A 21055-nucleotide genomic window follows, 5' to 3' on the forward strand; every position below is an offset into this window, starting at 1 on the left:
TTCTGCTTAAAAACAACCATTTCACATAAAGATGTATCCAGCCAGCTATGTGAGGTTCAACATGATGAGTTTATATAAAAATCTCTCTTAATTTAGTTTAGATAGCTCTTGACTACCATTTATTTCCTTTGCTTGATGAATTAACTGTATGCTGCTCCTTCCAAAAACCTTTGAAAATGAACTGTATGCTAGCGTTCTTGTAATTGCTTAGCAGTCACAATAACGTTGTTACAATGGCCTCTGATTCTAAGGTGGCTCTCCTTTGGCTGACATCACAAGGGAAGAACCTTCTTTATGTAAATGTCTCTTTTAGACACATAAACCATACACACACTTGATCTCTTTCAACATATTGGAACAGATTTGCTTGTATCACTCGTTTACTGAACTTTTCTGTACTTAATGAGTCTTTTCTTTCTTTGTACCCCTACGGCTGCTTCCCCATTACCGTGGGTGTATTAAAGCAGCAGCCTCTTACACATCGGTGCATCTTACACAATGCAGACAGTGTGACAGACCTCCAAAGGTTGACAACTCCGTTGAGAAAAAACGCTGCCATGTCATTTCCAGGCACTGACAAGAGAGTAGTGTCGCACCCCGGTGACTGTAGGAAAACACTCCTGTAAGGCCGTGAAGGCTACTTATTGCCCAGTCCTTAAACTCACTAGCAGGAATACGTTTTTTGTTGCAACTTTTGTAATTACCACAAAATAATAATTACCACTAAATAATACCTTGTGTAATTATTTAGTCTGTTATGGCTGCTAATGTGTACATTATAAATATCAACAAAATAGTTTATGCTTAGATACACACAGGTATAAATCTATCAGAGAAGAAAACTGAAGAGCAAATTTCAAAGCAACACGACAGAGCAGCTTTTTAAACTAATAATATATATTGACTATTTGTACACATATACATACCTACATATGTACACAAAGTGAGGTGATGAGGAATAAGGAATCTCTTAGATTGGGCTACAGGCAGGCTGTCCAGAATCTCCACTTGGTCAGAGGGCTCTCATTTTGTCCTGTAGTCTTATAGTAGACTGCGTTTAACGCCTTCTGCCTCGGTGCCAAATTACATAGACCCACATTTGCCCTGGCTGTCTGTGTCTGCTTACTATGATTTGTTGGGAGGGAAATTGAAATCCTTCATGGGAAGGGTAGGGAAAAATTGAGTTTCAAACCAGAGGAAGGGGGAAGAAAAGGAGGAAACAGTAGGGATAACAGCAATCCGCACTTATGGGCTACTCAGTCAGCTTCAGACAAGTCAAGAATTGGATCTGGGCATTCTTACCCTTACACATAGCCAATTTGGTGTATGCCAGATTAATCTTTATCAAACTGCTATGCCTCAAACATCTTTAGATCATTATGTAAAAATACCCACACCCAAACATCTATGCTCATTACTGCCTTATTTACAATAGCCATGAAATGGAAACAACTTACATGTCTATTGACAGATAATGGATAAAAATGTGCTCTGTGTGTGTGTGATGGACTACTACTCAGCCATTAAAAAGGTGAGGTCCTGCCATTTGCAACAACATGGAAGGCCCGTGAGGCTATTATGCTAAGTGAAATAAGTCAGAAGGGAAAAAGACAAATTCTGTGTGATTTCACTTATGTATTGAACATTAATAAAAACAAATGAACAAACAAACCAAAATATTCACAGATGCAGACAACAGAGTGGTAGTTACCAGGGGAAGGGGGGTGGGGGGAAGGCAGAACAGTTAAAGGGGTCTGTTGTATGATAACAGATGGAAACTTTCAGTGCTGAACACAATGCAGTGTGTACAGATGTCAAACTATAATGTCCACTTGAAACTTATATAATAAGTTAAAAATGTTACATCAATTAAGAAAAATGCCTAGGCCCTCCTCTAAGTGTGCTGATCTTCAGCAGGTGCTCCGTTATGTTTCTGAAAGTTTCCCTGTAGACACAGGAGTTACGGAGTTTTCTTCAAAATCCTCTTCCAGCCTCTCGGTGGACTAGTACCTACGTTGGGCCCCTTGATCTCCGGATATAAACTTCCAGTTGACTGGACAATGGAACAGTCTGTAAACTGTTCCACACAGCTGTGTGAAACCAGTGGGAATCAGCTGTGTGAGAGTCGTTTTGCCCCCAGTCACCACCTTAGTACTTTACTACAGGATAGTCTCAATGAACAACTACGATTTGATTGAGACAGAACTTCCCAAAACTTCAGAGATATGTCAGGAATAGCATTAGAGAAGGTGGCAACTAAGAACAGTCAAATTGTTATCTGGTAGGTGCACAGAAGCCATGCTGAAAAATATACGGTCAGTTCTTACTATTCAGAGTAGTTGTGTTCTATAAATTTGTTGTGAACACTAAATTAGCAAATACTGAATCAACATCTCTAGGGGAAGTATAGGATTCAGTCCCTGTGAGCCTGTGGTCACAACATTTTTATCAATCAATCCATACATAACCTTGTTTTACATATATTCTGTTTACAGACGCTTTATTTAATATATGTAGATTGTCGATTCATTAAAATCAAACTCATACTCACCAGCACTGTAACTTGTGCCTCAACAAAGCTTACCTAGCTCACGTGTTTTCTGTACATGGTCTGTCAGCCTCTGCACTTAGTCACACTAGACAGCACTTCAACTCTGTGCTCAGGGACCATGTTAAACAGCAAAATCACCAACAAAAAGCACAAAAGTGCGAAAAGCATGGCACTACATAAACCACAAAAGGACACTCATTCACAGTATAAGAGCTTAAACAACACAGGGAGAGCATTAGGAACATGCCCGGCATTAAAAGCTTACAGCGGAGAAAAGGCGTGACTGAGCAGCTCAGTTTTTCCCTGCCCGGTGCCTGTGCCTGTATTTAAATGACTGGAAGCTCTGTAAGAATTGGTTTGGGGGTTACAAATAACTTTCAGTAAGTAGGCAATTTTGCAAATAGGAAATCTACAAGTAATGAGGATCTGCTATCTTTTGAAACTTCATTAAAAATAAAAACATTGTTTAATAAAACCTGTGGGTCTTTAAAATGAAGATTGAAGAAAGGAAAGGGTAGGTAAAGGAAATTAGATCAAAAGGAAAAGTGTCACTGACTGCTTCTCCCAGCATGGCTCTTGTTTTGTGTGTGCCTTTTTCTCCTTTTCCTTTCTTCCTCTTTAGATAGAAATATAAGGTGTAAAAGTTCCTTGAAGACAGGGACTCTTATTCAAAACTGAATTCCAAGCATCTATTTCAAAGCCAGGTATGAATGAATGTTTACTGAGTAAAGGGTTGGGTAAACAAATAGGAGCAACTGTTCTGAGATGCTTGTTACTCTCCCAAGTCAGGCCCGAGCCCTGTCGGAGACACACAGGTGGACATTTAGCAGTACACAGAGGGCAACAGTGGGCTTCTTAAAACTCCTGGTCTGAATTCCCCAAGTACTTCTAGCTGCAACTAGGAATGTTCGCACTGATATAATTCTGGAATCTCTAGTCCAATATGCCCAGGTCTCCTTCTGTCTCTCCAGTTTTCTTTCCTAATAGAGTTCTGGATATTGACTTTTTGGATTCTTTTTTTTAATTCTTGTTCTGGCTGATTGTTTTTCACTTCCTTATGTTCCAAATCATTGATTTGATTCTTTGCTTCATCCACTCTACAGTTGTTTCCTTGTAAATTGTTCTTTATCTCAATTAGTGTATCCTTCATTTCTGACTGGATCTTTTTTAATGCTGCTGAGGTCCTCACTAAGTTCCTTGAGCATCCTTATAACAAATGCTTTGAGCTCTGCATCTGATACATTGCTTATCTCCATTTCATTTAGCTCCTTTTCTGGAATTTGATCTGTTCTTTTATTTGGCCATGTTTTTTTGTCTCCTCATTTTGGCAGCCTCTCTGTGTTTGTTTCTCTGTACTAGGTAGAGCTGCTTTGACTCTGTGTCTTATTAGGGTGGCCTGAAGTAGTAGGTGTCCTGAAGGATCCAGTGGCCCAGCCTCCCTTATCACCCAAGCTGGGTATGTACCTTTCGTGTGGGCTGAGTACACCTTCCTTTTGTAGTCGAGCCTTGGTTGCTGTTGTTGCTTGGGGCTCCAGAAGTTTTTTCCACTGACTCAATCCCCACTGGTTTTTGCAGCCAGAAGTTGTGGGAACTTATCTTCCTGGCACTGGAACCCTGGGCTGGGGTTGTAGTATGGGGTCGGGACTCCTCGCTCCCAAGATATTCCTCCGAAATTTTTGTCCACTGCATGTGGGTGAAGGACCAGTCCATTTCGCATCTGGGGCCCTCCTACTAGTCAGGACACACGTGGTGTCTTTTATTCTGTAGTTGTCAGACTTCCATTCAACTCTGTTTCTGATGGTTCTAAGCAATGGTTGCTCTATATTTTAGTTGTAGTCTTGACGTGGTTGTGCTAAGAGGTGAGCCATGTCTGCCTGTGCTGCCGTCTTGACCAGAAATCTACCTGCTTTCTTGAAGAGAAGAATCCAACATTAATTGCCTCGACTTCTCATCCCTACTTTCTCTGTATTTCTGTACTTTCACCTTCCTTCTCTGCTCCTTTCAGATCTCAGAAAAGGAAGTGCCCTTCCTTTGTGTGACTGACAGTTTCCCCTCCCACATTCTTCTAGCCCTCACTCCTCATCCCTCTGGCATCTTCATTTTCTATTCCTTTAACATGTACATATTGAATGCCTGCTGGTTTTCCAGGCACTAAGGTGGAATATTGTATGGGTGGATACTGGTGAATTAAACAGAAATAGTCCCTCTACTTACAGAAGTGACAGTCTGGTGATTGAAAGTAACTGTAATTAATGAGTCACAAAATTAAACATATAAGTGGCAAAAGGGTAGCAAAGAAATTATGAGGCCAAGTAGAAAGGAATGGATGGGTTAGTGTTTGTAAGGTGGGCCAGGTACGCAGGAGAATGCATTGGGAGCATTAGCAATAGCGTGTGCACAAGCCCTAATGTAGCCAGAAATGCTCATCAGAGAAACGGGAAACCAGCTGCTCACAGGCAGGAGGGTGAAGGAGTGAACACAAGATGGAGGGAGGGGCCAAAGCCAGCAATTTACAGGCCATGTGAAGAAATATTCCGGCCCCCAGTGTTCTGGGTCATGAACACCTTTGTCTCTACTTTTTCTCTTTCCTTGACTTTTGTGACACTGCACTTACCGCTCCTGTTTCTCTGTCTCTGGCTTTGCCTGGCACTAGAATACAAGCTTTCACCAAGACACATGTTGCATCTTTTGTTCGTTTCTTTTATTTTTCTGTAGCATGTTTTTTCTGGATTTTCCCCTTCTACCTTTAGTTGCAAATATTACTTTGGTATATTCTACATCTGTAACCCTGGCTCCTGTTCTGAATTCCCCAAGTATTTCTGACTGCCAACTAGAAATTTTCACATAGATACAGTCTGGAATCTTGAGTACAAAATGCCCAAAATCAAATCCATGTTTAAAAACTTGAATTTTCCTCAATATTCCAGTGCATTAATGGAACCATCCCTTACCTTGAAGGTCAAAGAATTCTCTGTGAAAAGAGCAGGCAGGTAGGCAAACTTCAGGGGGGGTTGTAGCATGATAGTGTAAGTGTTCTTGATAGAGTGCTACATGAAATGCTAGGCGAGCAAATAGAAGTAGCCCCTTACCCGAGCCCAGTGGGGAAAGGCTTTCCAGAGGAGTTAATTTCTAAATTGAGTGTTAGGGGTGAAAGGACATCGAGGCAGACTGAGCAGGCATATACTATGCCCGATACACGTGGGCCACCACACGTGTTTCATCAGGCTGGGGGTTAGGACGCAAAGTGAAAGCAGAGCCGAACCTGAGCGAGCAGACAGGATCACGGGGGTCCTCATGCGGCACATGTAGGAGCGGGATTTTTATCCTCAAGGCAGTAGGGAGCCACAAAGGATATAAAGCGTGGAAGATGACATCAGATTGGTTATTTCAAAAGCTCGTTCTAGAAGCTCTGAGAAGACTGGGAAAATGCAGTACTGCAGGAAGTAAGACCAGAAAGGGCTGTTGCAGTAACCCAAGCCAAACATGTTGAGAAAGTAGGATTTGGTGACTAAATCCATGAGAAGGAAAAGGAGAAATCTAGGTTTCTAAATTTGAACATCCCTGTGTATGAAAATATAAGACCCTCAGTTTTGAGACACGTGAAGTTTGCAGTATATGTACAACAGCCAGTTGCAGATCTCTTGAAGGCTTCAATGGGACTCAAGAAAAATTTTAAAACTTGCAAGGTAGTTTGGGTGAAAATTTTAGATTCAAGTGTGTATTTAGAACAACGATTGTGTTTATAAGATTCAGTGAAAACTGACAATTGCTGGGTCATTATGAAGATCACTAGAGATCTGAATTCACTGTATTGATTTGGAAGTCTTTAGCATAAGCGTGCTGGCTGAACCTATGGGAGTAGAGAAGTGTAAAGGATGAACAGGACAAAGGGTAGGGATCAGTAAAGGATGCCGGAATTTTTAGAGTGAACTGAGGGGGAAGAGCTTGGGGAGGGTGTTGCTATGAAACGGCCCCCAGGCCCCCCCGCCTACCGCAGTCTTCGTTCTTCCATTCTCCAACTTTTATGTACCTTTCATCGCCTATTGCAGATACCTTCCTAAAGCAGAAGTCAAGCCATGTGACTTACCAGCTCAGAAATGTCAGTTGGCTCTATGTTTGTCTGTGTTGTCCAAATCTCGCAAATGGTTTTGGATTCCCATCCTCAGAGGTCGAAAAGAAGTTTCGACCTACTCTTCCCCATCCTCCAACACAGGCTGCTGTGTGCTGCTCGACAGACAGGTCCCTCAAACCTCTGCTCACCCTGCTTTCTTGAACTGCTTTCTTGGGGTTTTGGGTGCTTCCCCAATTACCAGAATGTTAATTTATCCTTTACGATCTAACTAAATGTTTCCTCCTCTAAATCCTTCTCAAAAGTCTCCAGTTACACAATTTGAGCCGTCTGTTGTTCTTCTCCGCATAGTTCCTTTTCACCTTTATCATGACATCTCTCCCTCTTCCTTGTCCATTGTTTCCACACCTGTCTCCCTTGGAGTGTGAGCTCTTGAGCCTGCTCGGTACCATGTCCCGGGAGCCTGGCATCACACCTCACTGGTAGAGTGGTGTTCCCCGAGAGTGTGCGGTTGTTTAATTGGCACCGTCACCCTCCAGCATTATAAATCCTGAATCACAAAAGCCTTCCCTTTTAGGTCTATTTGTAGAAACTGCATCTCAATGCAAAAGAATGTTTTGTCCTTAAGGAAAAGCATTATCATTGGAGGATTTAGCATCAAATACAAATCACATGATAATAAATTTTAAAATCGAAGAATCAACATCAAACTCATATGAATAGTTAAAATCATAAAATTACACTCCTGGAACAGAATTACAGCAACAGAGGAAACCCGAAGAACTTGTGTAGTCCAGTTGTCAACTCTGTCCTCTGGGACAGCCCTGTTCCTCAGGGCTCTGGGGGCTGGTGTGGGGGCCAGGTTTGCCCGGCTGCCAAACCTTGCTTCACCTAGAGTGAGTCTACCATTAAGTGTTTGTATATGAGGTTTTCAAACAAAATTGTACTGAAAAATTATTTTACTGTTCAATTGTTTTTAAAAACAGGAGCATAACCTTCAGGCTACTTCCAGAACCTTGTAGTGACTCTGGGCCTGCATTTCCTCATCTGTAAAAGACGAGAGTGGTGCCACAATAGTTCAAGCTTTCATTCTGCCCCTGCTGTTCTATTTCAAATAAAACATCAGACTCCCAAGAGAAGTGGTGTACTTAGGCCACATAGAGAGTTAATGACAGAACCAAGACTAGAATTTAACCACCATCCCTGGTCGTTGTTCCTCTCTCTTTCTCTCTCTCTCCAAAAAAAAAAAAAAAATGCCCTGGTTGGTGTAACTCAGTGGATTGAGCACGAGCCTGCGAAGCAAAGGGTTGCTGGTTTGATTCCCAGTCGGGGCACGTGCCTGGGTTGCAGGCCAGGTCCTGAGCAAGGGACCATGAGAGGCAACCACACATTGATGTTTCTCTCCCACTTTCTCCTTCCCTTCCCTTCTCTCTAAAAATAAATAAATAAAACATTTTTTAAAACCCTACAGAGTGGATATAAACAAGTTATGGATATTAATTACATGGAAAAATAGATACCGGGGTTATATAAACAGCAGGTAAAAGTAGAGCTATGCCATGTTAAATTTGCCTTCTTTAAAGCTGGTGTGCTAGTTACAACAAACATGGATTGGACACTTACGTAATTTTACATTCTTTCTTCAAATATATAAGAAATATTTGGGTAACTTGTTTGCCTGGCCCATTTCTCTTTTACAGAGCTATTTATGAGTTGTTTCTTCTTGGCTAATCTGCATGTAATCAGTCGAAGCACTTAAAAATCATTCCATTAATCATTCCTCTCATGTTTAAGTCTCACTGATTCTAAATGTAAAAGCACCTCTAAGAAGTGGTAAGGTTTCGGGAAGCAGGAGTCTGCAGATGAAGTTGGTCCTTTCATTCATCTCTCTTGCTTTGCTCATCTTCCTCTCTTCATCCTCCTCTCTAGTCACGAGTACCCATGAGGAAGAAGCGAAGTCACAAAACAACCCTCAGAGAGGTGTGTGTGGACAGGAGGGGAAGAAGGGCAGTCCTGCTCCTTGGCCTTGTGGATGGTGGGGGGGGCGGGTTGCTTATGGGCTGATGATATTGTAGCCTTAGGGGCTTTTTTGTTTAAAGAGAAAATAAAACAAAACAGCTCCCAGAGACAGCTCCTTCTTCCCCCTCCTCTTCTGCCTCCATAAGTAACTACCCATATGGCATGCTGCCGCCGAGACCAAGGAATGAGTGAGTAAAGGTGTTCAGAAGTGAATTAAATGTGTGTCCTTTTACAAATAAGTATTAAAACTCTGTCATGTGGATACCCTACTTTGGGATTCATAGCATTTGAAGGCATCATGCACCTTTGGATAGACAGTTACAGTAGTGCAGTAATATAGTAGGAAAGATGGCAGGGACGATGTTTGACCTGGGTAAGACCAACTTTTCTGAGGACATCACCGTATCCATTTCACGTGAACTGACTATTAGAAGCAGGTTTGGTAAGACCTGCACGTGGTAATATGTTACCCTCCTCTGTCAAGGTCACAAGTAATTAAAAGTAACATTGTCTTAGTGATCTGTAATTCTGTTTGACATTTCCTCAACCTCTGGAGTAGTACAGATTCTAATCAGAGCCATTATGTTAATGGTTTTTTTATCCAGTAATTTTATAAAAGTTTCATATATGTAGATATACTTATGGTAAGATACTTGTCTTGCCATGGGCAAAGAGATATAGTAATACTTAGACCACGTAAAGAGTAAAGCCTCTTACCTTTAATTTGATGGCTATGTTTGGAATTTATTTCCTAAGCCTGGAAAAAAACTGAAGAAATTCCATTATAATTGATGCTTTTTGAGCTAGGTTTTGATGGTTTTCTTAGCTTCTTGCTCTGTTGGATTTAAGGCAGGTAAAGTATTCTGCAATCTGAATTACTCCTTGAGTTTGAATTTTCCAAACAAACACATTTCAACTGAGTCAGATCATCTTCACTGCTAGAAAAAAAAATTAAGGTGTTTGTCATTGGTTCTTTTGTTTTCTATAAAATTGAGTCACTTATTAAAACCTTTCACTACTAAGGCTTCTTGTTCTTTTTTCTTGTTTTATTATATGCTTGATTTAATGCTATAGAGCTAGTAATAATATCATGTAATTATGGTCCAGAAAAACATAATATCCTTTTGAAGTCTTTCTGATGAGAAAAGTGGTACATGTTTAAAAATATTTGGTGCTGAATCTTGTGAGGAACGATCCTGCAGGAATCTCATTGTAGAGGAAATGCGAAAAACGAAAACAAGCTTTCATGGCCATAGGACTGGGGGGGAGGAATTACTCAAACAGCTTGAGATGGAAAGAGAAGGTTGTACTCCTTTTCGTTCATTTTGGGTTTTGTTTTCTGAGTTTCTTTACTTAAATAAACAGATGTGGTGTATCTCCCTCACTCGTATGTGATTCAATTTGTGTATAATTCAAAACTTTAGCATAGTAACAATTTATATTTTATATGAATTTAAGTGGATCCTTTTCATAACATGTAATTATCTGTAGAAGACATTTGCAGTCTATTTGATGGCAATATTTGGTTGATTTGTAAAAAACTGCCTATATCAAACACTGTTTTCCCACAGTATACTTTTACTTGGAAGTAATGTTCATATCTAATACTTAGTGTATAATATGACACCACTGAGAGTGCTTATTTATTTGCTTTTCTCATAGAGGTGCCATTAATAAAACAGGCACTTGGAACAAATTTTGTAGAAGATTTAAAGAGCTCCCAGATTTAATATTTTACATATAGTTCAGTGAGTATACTATGAAAATACAGAGTATATTAAAAAGATTACAAAGTCAAGATGCAATGACGAAAGGTAAATTCAGAACTTAAGTAATATCTCCGGTAGTGTTGCCCGATTAATTTAGACTGTTCAGTGGGATGCCTTTTGCCACACACCTGGAAGCTGGCCGTCTTGGCAGAGTGCGCTTCAGCAGTCTGAGACCTCTTGGTCTATGTTCAGATCAGGCCTGCTCGCTCCTCACTCGGCACGTTGGTGGGTTTTCAGCATGAGTGTTACCTGTGCTGTCTTCTCTGATTTTTGACTTCCTGTTCGGTGTTTTCTTCCTCTTTCACAGCAGTCGGTCAAGAAGGACAAGTCTCAGGATTTCCGACAGAGCTATGAGTCTGTGACACAGTGAGCAACATTTCTTCCTAAAGAATTTGCAGCAATAAATAGTTGGGGTTTTTTTTTATTAAGGACAATTTTTCATTTTCCTTCTCAAAACCTACTCTGAATTAAATTTCAGATAATTCATATAAAAGAGTTTAGTTGATTTAAGAAAAATATTTTTAAAAAATTTATTCATTTATTTTTGAACAGAGGGGAAGGGAGGGAGAGAGAGAGGGAGAGAAACGTTGATGTGGCAGAGAAACACGATTGGTTGCCTCTTACACCTGCCCCAAGTGGAACTGAACCCACAACCCAGGCATGTGCCCTGACCAGGAATTGAACCGGTGACCTTTCATTTTGTGGAACGATGCCTAACCAACTGAGCCATGCCAGTCAGGGCAAGGAGAATATTTTAATGGTTGGATGTTGAGGATGTATATGAAAAATTACAAGAAATTAAAGTATCACACTAAAATTTTTTGAACATAATCTTTTTGATGTATTTATTTAAGAGAAGGAGAATAAGGAAGAGATAGATACATCATTTGTTGTTCCACTTACTGCTTCATTCACTGGTTGCTTCTTTTTTTAAGTATATTTTATTGATTATGCTATTACCATTGTCCCATTTTTTCTCCCCGTTATTCCCCTCTGCCCTGCACCCCCCTCCCATCAGCATCCCCCTTAGTTCATGTCCATGGGTCATACATACAAGTTCTGTGGCTTCTCCATATCCTGTACTGTTCTTAACCTCCCCCTGTCTATTTTGTACCTACCATTTAAGCTTCTTATTCCCTGTACCTTTTCCCCCATTCCCCTTCCCTCCCTGCTGATAACACCCCATGTGATCTCCATTTCTGTGATTCTGTTCCTGTTCTAGTCGTTTGCTTTTGCTTTTGTTCTCTTTTAGGTTCAGTTGTTGATAGTTGTGAGTTTGTTGTCATTTTACTCTTCATATTTTTAATCATTTTTTTCTTAGGTAAGTCCCTTTAACATTTTCTGTAATAAGGGCTTGGTGATGATGAACTCCTTTAATTTGACCTTATCTGGGAAGCACTTTATCTGCTCTCCCAATCTAAATGATAGCTTTGCTGGATAGAGTAATCTTGGATGGAGTTCCTTGCCTTTCATGACTGGAAATACTTCTTTCCAGCCCCTTCTTGCCTGTAAGGTTTCCTCTGAGAAATCAACTGATAGTCTTTTGGGAACTCCTTTATAGGTAACTCTCTCCTTTTCTCTTGCTGCTGCTTTTAAGATTCTCTCCTTATCTTTAATCTTGGGTAATGTAATAATGATGTGCCTTGGTGTATATTTCTTGGGTCCAACTTCTTTGGGACTCTCTGGGCTTCCTTGACTTCCTGGGAGTCTATTTCCTTTGCCAGATTGAGGTAGTTCTCCTTCATTATGTTTTCAAATAAGTTTTTAATTTCTTGCTCTTCCTCGTCTCCTTCTGGAACTCCTGTGCTTCTGTGTTGTCATGTTTAAAGTTGTCCCGAAGGTTCCTGAGCCTTTCCTCATTTTTTTTGAATTCTTGTTTCTTCATTCTGTTCTGGTTGAATGTTCAGTTCTTCCTCTTGTTCCAAATGATTGATTTGAGTCCTGGTTCTTTTTCCTTCACTGTTGGTTCCCTGGAAATTTTTCCTTATTTCACTTTGTGTAGCCTACATTTTTTCCTGTTTTGCGACCACACTCAACCATTTCTCTGAGCATCCTTAACTACCAGTGTTTTGAACTCTGCATCTAATAGGCTGTCTCTTCATCACTTAGTTCTGTTTTTGGAGTTTTGTTCTGTTTTTTGATTTGAGCCATAATTTTTTGTCTCAGAGCACCTGTTATGTAGTAAGCGGCAGAGCCTCAGGTATTTGCCAGGGTGGGGCAAACCGCAAAACCTTGGTATATCAGGACAACGCTGTAACCAGTTGAGCTATTGTCTGAGGTTCACACTAAATTTTTGTTTTTATGGACCCAGTTTGTCATTTACTTTTGTTTGAGTCACCTTTGAAATGTATTAACTGAAAACATGTACAATATGCAGTAAAAAATACCATGAAGTGCCTATTTCCAGGTATTAAAAAAAAAGTGCTGCCCTGGCTGGTGTAGCTCAGTGGATTGAGCCCAGGCCTGTGAACCACACGATCACAGTTCGATTCCCAGTCAGGGCACATGCCTGGGTTGCAAGCCAGTTCCCGATTCCTGGCAGGGGACGCACAAGAGGCAACCGTACATTGATATTTCTCTCCCTCTCTCCTTCCCTTCCCCTCTAAAGATAAAATAATAATAATAAATAAAATTTTTAAAAAGTGCTAATACCCAAAACACTAGCATTGTGTATTTTCTACAAATGCGTAATGCGATTGAGCAATTTATTTTGAAGTTTTTATTTTAAAAGATCTCTAGAAAGTTTTGTGTTTTAATTTGGTACTTGCTGTATCATTTAATACATTAAATAGACAATCCCTCTTATATTTTAAAAGAATTACATGAAAACATTCCCCCAAATTTTTATCACTGAAGATCATTTTGCACCTAATTTTAAGCCCAAACTTTATACTCAGACATCACTAGCAAACTATCACATGCCTTGAACATGCCTCAAATATCATGCCTTCCTGTCACCCCCCAAAACACACAAGTGCATGCTTTCACACGTGTGCACACATAATCCCTGCTGAATTTTCTTCAGGAAAATATCTGTTGAAGTTAATCCTGTTGTACACTTTGATATTTTGAAATGTCTTCTGGTTCAAAAATCCTGACTCAGATTACAGTCTAATTTACAGGAATTATCAAATGAAAGCATGTGTTATTTCACAAGATAATATTTCATTCTATAGATAAAAGATCAGCATAATATTTGAGTGGTATTTAAAGGAGTCACCAAATCATGCCCTAGAAGATGGCTTAGAAATTCTTTCTGTAGCTTCTGTTTTATTGTCAAGAATGCTAATGGGCAAGGCCTCTTACAGATCGCACGGGCATATTTACATCCGCTCTTGGGCCAGGACCTGCGTCTCCTGATCCTCCGGCCACGTGTGTGTGTGTGTGTGTGTGTGTGTTTTAAGCTGTATTCAGTGTTGTCAGGCTCCTTGGTAAGATACCATTTTGTTACAAGTTTAAAATCTTTTTTTTTTGAGAAGGAAAATCTGTTAGTAATTAGATAACTATATACAGCCTCATGTCACTTCAGAGCACAGTCACTGACAGTGTCACAGTTGATTCTCCCACTTCCCTGGGAGGGATGCAGACCTGGAAGAGAGGCAAGCCCTGGGAGGCTGTGGCAGGTCTCAGCCGCTGCAGGCAGCCAGTGGCAGAGCCAGTGAATGACCAGTGACCAGAGCCAGGCCACCAGTCCCCTCCTCCCTCATCAGCCGGGCTCTTCCTGTCTTCCTCCTCGTCTGTCAGGAGGTGCAGACACACATCCCAGATCCTTCTGTTTTTTGTTTTTGTTTTTGTTTTATCTGCCAGGTATGTTTTCAGTTCCAGTCTGAATAATTGAAAGTTTACATAGCAGTGATAATACAGTCACTGACCGTGAGGAAATTATACTCAACAAGAGAGTGCACGTGTGAAAAACAGACTGGAAAAATAAGGACAAATTATTTCAACAACCAAAAAATGACCACACTTAAGACATTATGGGAACAATGCTCTTGGTAACATCATTAAAACTTTCTACCTCCTAAGTGAGTGAGAGACTAGTCACTCTGACTCCGTTGGACACCCGGTTTCAGGTGATGGAGAGATTGTTCCCTGCTTTCCAGATTCAAGTTGAAGAGCCTCACAAAACATCCCAACCCCTCAAGGCTCTCAGAACAGCTTGGTTTCTCCTTTGGAACATGGAGTGTTTAAGAAGCATCTGGAAATGAATTTTCATGAGAAGTTCAGATATATCTAAGTGCTCTAGTTCATCTAAAGTCTTTGGGCTTTCCCTGAACCTGTAATTTCTTAGAAGCAAGTATGAATTAAGATGCGTTTCTCATGACTGAAAACTTGTAGGCTAGTGGAAGGTGGGAATACTATTTATGGCCCACTATGTACAAAAAAAATCACCTCTTTATTTCTTTAATTTACCTTAGTGAGTCCATTGTACCCAAGTAAATGGACTGAAGCTGGTCTGGTTTTTTTTTGTTTGTTTTTTCAGTTTTTTGGTTTCTTTGCAGTCTTGCCATTCTGTTTGCACCATCTATTAGTTGCTTGACCAGAATGAGTCATAAAGGATCGCCTTTTACAACTTTGTACTTGAATTTCTTGTCTTTCTTCTTCCTGTATTTTTTTGAAATGCCAATCACTTCTGCACAAACTATTTATACATATTTTAGTAAAGCTACACTATTTTTAAGATAAGAAGAAGAAACTTCTCTAGGTTAGTTTAACAAAGGCAAGCTCTTGAAAGTCTTAAACTTTCACTTTTGTACCTCATGCCTCTATGTTGTTACTATCTGCTGACCAAGTCAGAGTTTCCAAGGAAACGTCCATAAATATGTTATAATCCATATAAATACAATAGTGTTGGTGTTCCCTAGTTAGTTACTAACATATTTTATCTTGAGTTTGTTGGAGGGTGTTTAAAACAGAGAGTGCTTTATTATTAACAACTTGAGTGAGAAAGAAGTTAATTTACATGGTCAATCATATTAAAGTCCTTTATAAATATTGCACTCAAATGTGAACTCAATGAGTGAAATCTCTTCTTACTACAGAGTAGTGACGAGTTAATTCCAAGTATTCTATCACTCCTCCACTATATATTTTTTCATTATTATAATCCTGTTCTAGACTCCTTCAATTTCTTCTCTTCATGAGAAAGCTCTCGTTTACTTTTTTTCCCTAAAATACACTGTTACTGGCAACTTTTTTAAAGTTCTTTCTTTTTTGGCCTTTTAACCCTCTGCACACACCCACATTTCTGAAATCAGAACTATCCATTGTCAGGTGGATGGCATCAGATATATTCCGAGTATGTTCTTTATCAGATACATGATTTGCAAATATTTTCTCGGTCTGTTTTGCCTTTTCACTCTTTTTCTTATTAGTGGCTTTTGAAGAGCAGACTTTTTTTTTTTTACTTCTGATGAAAATCTATTTACCATGTTTTTAGTTTTATGAACCATGCTTTAGTGTAGTACCTAAGAAACATTTGCCCGGGGCCACAAAAGTTTCCTCCTGTGTTGTCCTGTGAAAGTTTTGTGTTACCAGGTTTTATATTTGTCTGTGATCTATTTTGTGTTCACTTTTTGTATATGGTGTGAAGTTTGGATAAGAGAGTTTTGTTTTGTTTTGTTTTGTTTTGTTTGCATTTGTTCTAGTACCATATGTTGAAACACAGTCCTGCCTCAACCGAATGGCCTTTATTGAAAACCAGTTGTTGGTATGAGACTAGGTCTCTTTCTGGTCTCCATTCTGATTTGATCTGATTCTGTCTCTGCATTAGTAACACACTCTCCTGATTCCTGTAGTTTTGCAGTATATCTTGAAATCAAATAATACTGGCTCTCCAGCTTTGTCCTTTTTAAAAGTTGACTAAGTTGTTCAAGGTTCTTTGGATGTCCACATGAATTTTAGAATAAGGTTGTCGATTTCTACAAAAAAGCCCGCTGGGATTTCGGTTGGGATTGCCTTGAATCTTTACATCAGTGTGGGGCGAATTGACATGTTAACAATATTTAATATTCTCACTCTTTAACATGACATGTTTCTCCATTTATTTCAGTCTTTAATTTCTCTCGGCACTGTATTTTTAGTTTTTAGTGTATAACTCTCGCACATATTTGGCTAACTTATTCCTGTGTATTTCATGTGTAAATGGTATTGTTTTTTATTTTCTATTAACAATAATTTGTTGTTAACTTACAGAATATTGCAAATAGTTGTATATTGATTGACTTTGCATCATTCCACCTTTCTAAATTCCTGTTAGTTTTACTAGCTCTTTAGATTTCAGTACATTTTATATATATGTGTAGTCATGCAAATAAAAAGCAGTTTAATTTCTTCCTTCAAATCTAGATGCCTTTTGTTTTGGGGGGGTTTTCCCCTTTGACTTACTGTACTGGCTAGAACCTCCAGGTCAGTGTTGAATAGAAGTTATGAGAGTAGACATTTTTATCTTCTTCCCAGTCTTATGGAGAATGAGTAGGAAAACATTCAGTCTTTTTTTTTTACCATTAATTACGATATTACTATAAGGTGTTTTGTTTTTTTTTTAATAAATGCCCTTTTGAGGTAGTTTCCTCTGTTTTCTAGTTTGTATCAGGAATGGATGTTGGATGTTTGTCAAATGCTTTTTCTGCATGTTAAGATAATTATATGATTTTTTAGTGTTTTAATATGTAAATTACATTGATGCATAAATGTTAAAGCAAATCTTTTATTCATAGGCTAAACCCCATTTATCCTTTTTATAAATTGATATTATGTTACTTGACTTACTAAAATTTTATTTAAATTTTTGTTTGTATTTTTTTCATGAAGAACATGGGTCTATAGTTTTGTTTTGTTTTGTTGTATTTTGGTCCAGTTTCAGTATCAGGGTAAACTAGCCACATGGAATGAATTAGGAAGTATTCCCATCTTTTCAGTTTTCTGGGAGATTTTATGTAGATTTGGTGTTACCACTCACTTTTATAATTTCTATCCCTTTATTGATATTATCTCGTGAGACACTTTCCCCATACTTACCTGTGATATATATATTCTATCCAGAGAAGTAAATCCTGTATCCAAAAAAACACATATATATTTCTCTTGCTGTTTTCATTATTTCTTTAGGGTTTATAATACAAATCCTTATCACACAGTGTGTCTTCAAGAGCTTTAGAATAGTCTACTTCCATTTCTTCTCTCCTGACCCTCATGTTTCTATAGTCATATATTTTATTTTTATATATGTTATAAAAAGCCCCTCACTGCACGATTATTATTTTTGCTTATACTACCATCTTTTGAAGAGATGGAAAATATTAAAGTCTTACATACTTGCCCATTTTGTTATAAGTCCAGTGGTTTTCATTCCTTTATATAGATTTGTATTTTCATCAATCCTTTTCTTCTGCCTGAAGAACTCCCTGTAGCATTTCTTGTACTGTTGGCTAGCTAAGAATGAATACCTTACTTTTTTGCGTATCTGAAACAGTTCATTTCACCTCTGTTTTTGAATGCTATTTTCATCTGGAATGCAATTCTCCATTAAAACATTTGCTATTTGCTTGTTTGTTTGTTTGTTTCTTTATTTGTTTTCTGGTACTGGAAAGATGTCGTTCCACTCTCTTCTCACTTGTATTTTTTCCCAACAAGCAATATGTTCCACTGTGTATAGCATGTATTCTCCCAGTTTGGCTACTTTGAAGATTTCTCTTTATCACCACTCTGGTTGGTGTGGCTCAGCTGGTCGAGTGTCTTCCCACAAAGAGGAAAGTCCAGTTGGATCCCCAGTGAGGACACATGCCTGCCTGGGTTGCAGGTTCAGTCCCAGTCGGGGAGCCTACAGAAGGGAGCCAGTCAGTGTTTCTCACATTGACATTTCTTTCTTCTTTCTTCTTTCTTTCTCTCTTTAAAATCAAAAATAAATTTTTTTCAGATTTTTTATTATTAGTTTGGGGTAATTAAATTATGATGTGCTTCATTGTGATTTTCTTTGTATTTCTGGTACTAGGGGTTAGCTGATCTTGGATCTGTAGGTTTATAGTTGTCATCAAATGTGGAACATTTTAGGCCACTTTTTCTTTTGCCTTTTTTTCCCCCTATACCCAGTTGTTTCTCTGCTCTTCTTCGAAGATTCCAATTTCATGTACAGTAAGACATAGGAAGATGTCCTACAGCTTACTGATGCTTGGTTTATTTTTTAATTCTTTTCTGTCTGTGTGTTTCATCCTGGATAGTTTTATTGTGTCTTCCAAGTTTTCTGATACTTCCTTTGCAATGTCCAGTCTGCCTTTCATCCCATCCAGAATATTTTTCATCTTGGACATACTAATTTTCATCTCCAAAAACTCAGTTTAGATCTTCTAAAACTCCTCCAGGTGTCTTCTCTACCTTTAGAGTAGGTAGAATACAGAAACAACTGTTGTAAAGTCTTCATCTGATAATTCTAACATCTGTGGCATTCTGGGTTGGTTTCATTTTTTGTCCTTGTTATAGGTTGTATTTACCCTACCCCTTGTTTTTTTGTTTTTGTTTTTTTTTTTTACCTCGCTTCTGGTCAATTTTTATTGGATGCCACACTGAAACTTTTATCTTCGGCTGCTAGATATTTTTGTATTCCCATAAACATTTTTAAGCTCTGTTCTGGAATGTCATTAAGCTACTGGAAAACTGTGTGATACTTTCAGGTCTTGCTGTTAAGGCTTGTTAGGTGGGACTGGAACCATGTTTAGTCTAGGGCTACTTATTCCTACCACGGACACAGTGGCTTCCACCCAATGCCCTCTGAGTTGTGAGGTTTTCCAGCCTGGCTGGTGGGAACAGGCACTGTTGCTGAATTTCCTCAGATGCGTGCGCTCATCTGTGCTCTGTCAAATACTTGAAGGGAATGCTTTGCAGATGTTCAGGTTCTCTCACTATGAAGCTCCCTCCTCTCTGGCATTCAGCGAACCCTGCCCGCTTTGGTTTTCCCAGGCCCTCAGGTCTTCTCAGGCTCTCCCCGGGTTCCACGCGGGTCTCACGCCATGGCCTGGAAACAGTGAAGGCAGTACCCTGGGCCATCATAGGGCTTATCTCCTTTATTGTTCATATCTTGGGAAACTCTTCTTTGTTGCCTCTGATTGAGTATCTTGAAAACTGTTGGTTCATGTATTTCGTCATCTTTTTAGTTGGTGTAGACATGAAGGTACATCTGGTTCCAGTTACTCCATCTTGGCTGCGAGCAAAGCCCAGATGTTTTATGTATTTCCAAGGTATCTTTCCTGGGATCCTTGGTTGGGTCCACTGTGCCTATGTATAATTGTATTAGTTGTCCAAATATAAAAATATTCTACATAAATACAGGTATTTGACTTCTTTTAGAAATAATGCCCATCAGAGTGTCAGCTGATTTCTGAAAAGAGATTTTACAGGCAAGAAGGGACTGGAAAGAAGTATCCCAACTCATGAAATCCAAAGACCTACATCCAAGATTGCTCTATCCAGCAAAGCTTTCATTTAGAATGGAAGGGCAGATAGTGCTTCTCAGATAAGGTCAAATTCAAGGAGTTCATCATCACCAAGCCCTTATTATGTGAAATATTAAAGGGACTTATCTAAGGAAAAGAAAATAAAAAATATGAACTGTGAAAGAACAGCAAACTCAGTTATTAACAACCACACATAAAACAAAAGCAAACTAAGAGGACAGCTAGATCAGGAGTGGAACCATAGAAATGGACATCACATGGAGGGTTAGCAACAGGGCAGTGGAAGGAGGAGAAGCAGGGAGAGGGTACAGAGAATAAGTAGCATAGACAGTAGGTAGAAAATAGAGAGGGGGAGGGCAAGAATAGTATGGGAAATATAGAATCTACAGAACTTTTGACACATGGACATAAATGAAGGGGGGAATGGTGGGGGAGGGGGTGTGCAGGGTGGAGGGGAATGAAGGGGGGAATAGGACAACTGTAATGGCATAATCAATAAAATATAATTTGTAAAAATGAAATGAGTAATACACAGCTCTACCTTCTTCTGTGGTGTCCATCAGCTGAGGCCGAGCCCATGGACCACCTCCCTCAGCTGGGTCAGCCCCTCTGCAGTTGGTCGCAGTGCTGCTGTGTTACCTGTGGCTTCCCTCACTTACTGGCCACTGTGGCCTACACAGACACTTGGGTTTTACTTTAATGCCACAGGACCCTGGCTGGTGTGGTTCAGTGGGTTGAGCACAGGCCTGCAAAAATCTAAATGCTGGTTCGATTCCAGGTCAAGGCACATGCCTGGGTCCCCAGGCCAGGTCCCCAGTTGAAGGCACATGAGAGACAACCACACATTGATGTTTCTCTCCCTCTTTCTCCTTCCCTTCCCTTCTCTCTAAAAATAAATATTTTTTAAAAAAATTCTCTTTTAATGCCACAGCATCAGTTCCCTGGAGATAGGTGGAAAGGGTTGACCTCAGATTGATTAATATTGTAAATTACTAGTTCTTATTTCAGAACACTAGCCCAGTTTCATGTTCATTTTCATCCTTTCCTTTCTCACTCACTATTCTACTTCTTTCTTAATTATACTTTATTTATTCTTTCATCTTTGTAATTCCTGGCCTTTTGCTTCCCAGTCATCAGGCTTCATTTTAGCTGCACATCTCCGTATCTCCCTTCTCGAACCGCTAGAGTCTGGGCAGCT

At 39.4% G+C, this 21055-nt stretch overlaps 1 protein-coding gene across 1 annotated transcript in view; it reads left to right on the forward strand.

Moving 5' to 3' along the window:
• The window catches only part of AHI1 (Abelson helper integration site 1), a 194686-nt gene that overhangs the window by 166931 nt on the left and 6700 nt on the right, over positions 1-21055 (forward strand). Inside the window, exon 24 of the mRNA XM_037045869.1 lies at positions 10716-10774. Within this exon, the coding sequence (XP_036901764.1) occupies positions 10716-10774 (59 nt within the window). The remainder of the gene's footprint in view (positions 1-10715; positions 10775-21055) is intronic.

Source organism: Sturnira hondurensis, unplaced genomic scaffold (genome assembly GCF_014824575.4).
Source record: "Sturnira hondurensis isolate 20B ecotype Veracruz unplaced genomic scaffold, ASM1482457v3 Scaffold0004474, whole genome shotgun sequence".
Classification (NCBI taxonomy): domain Eukaryota; kingdom Metazoa; phylum Chordata; class Mammalia; order Chiroptera; family Phyllostomidae; genus Sturnira; species Sturnira hondurensis.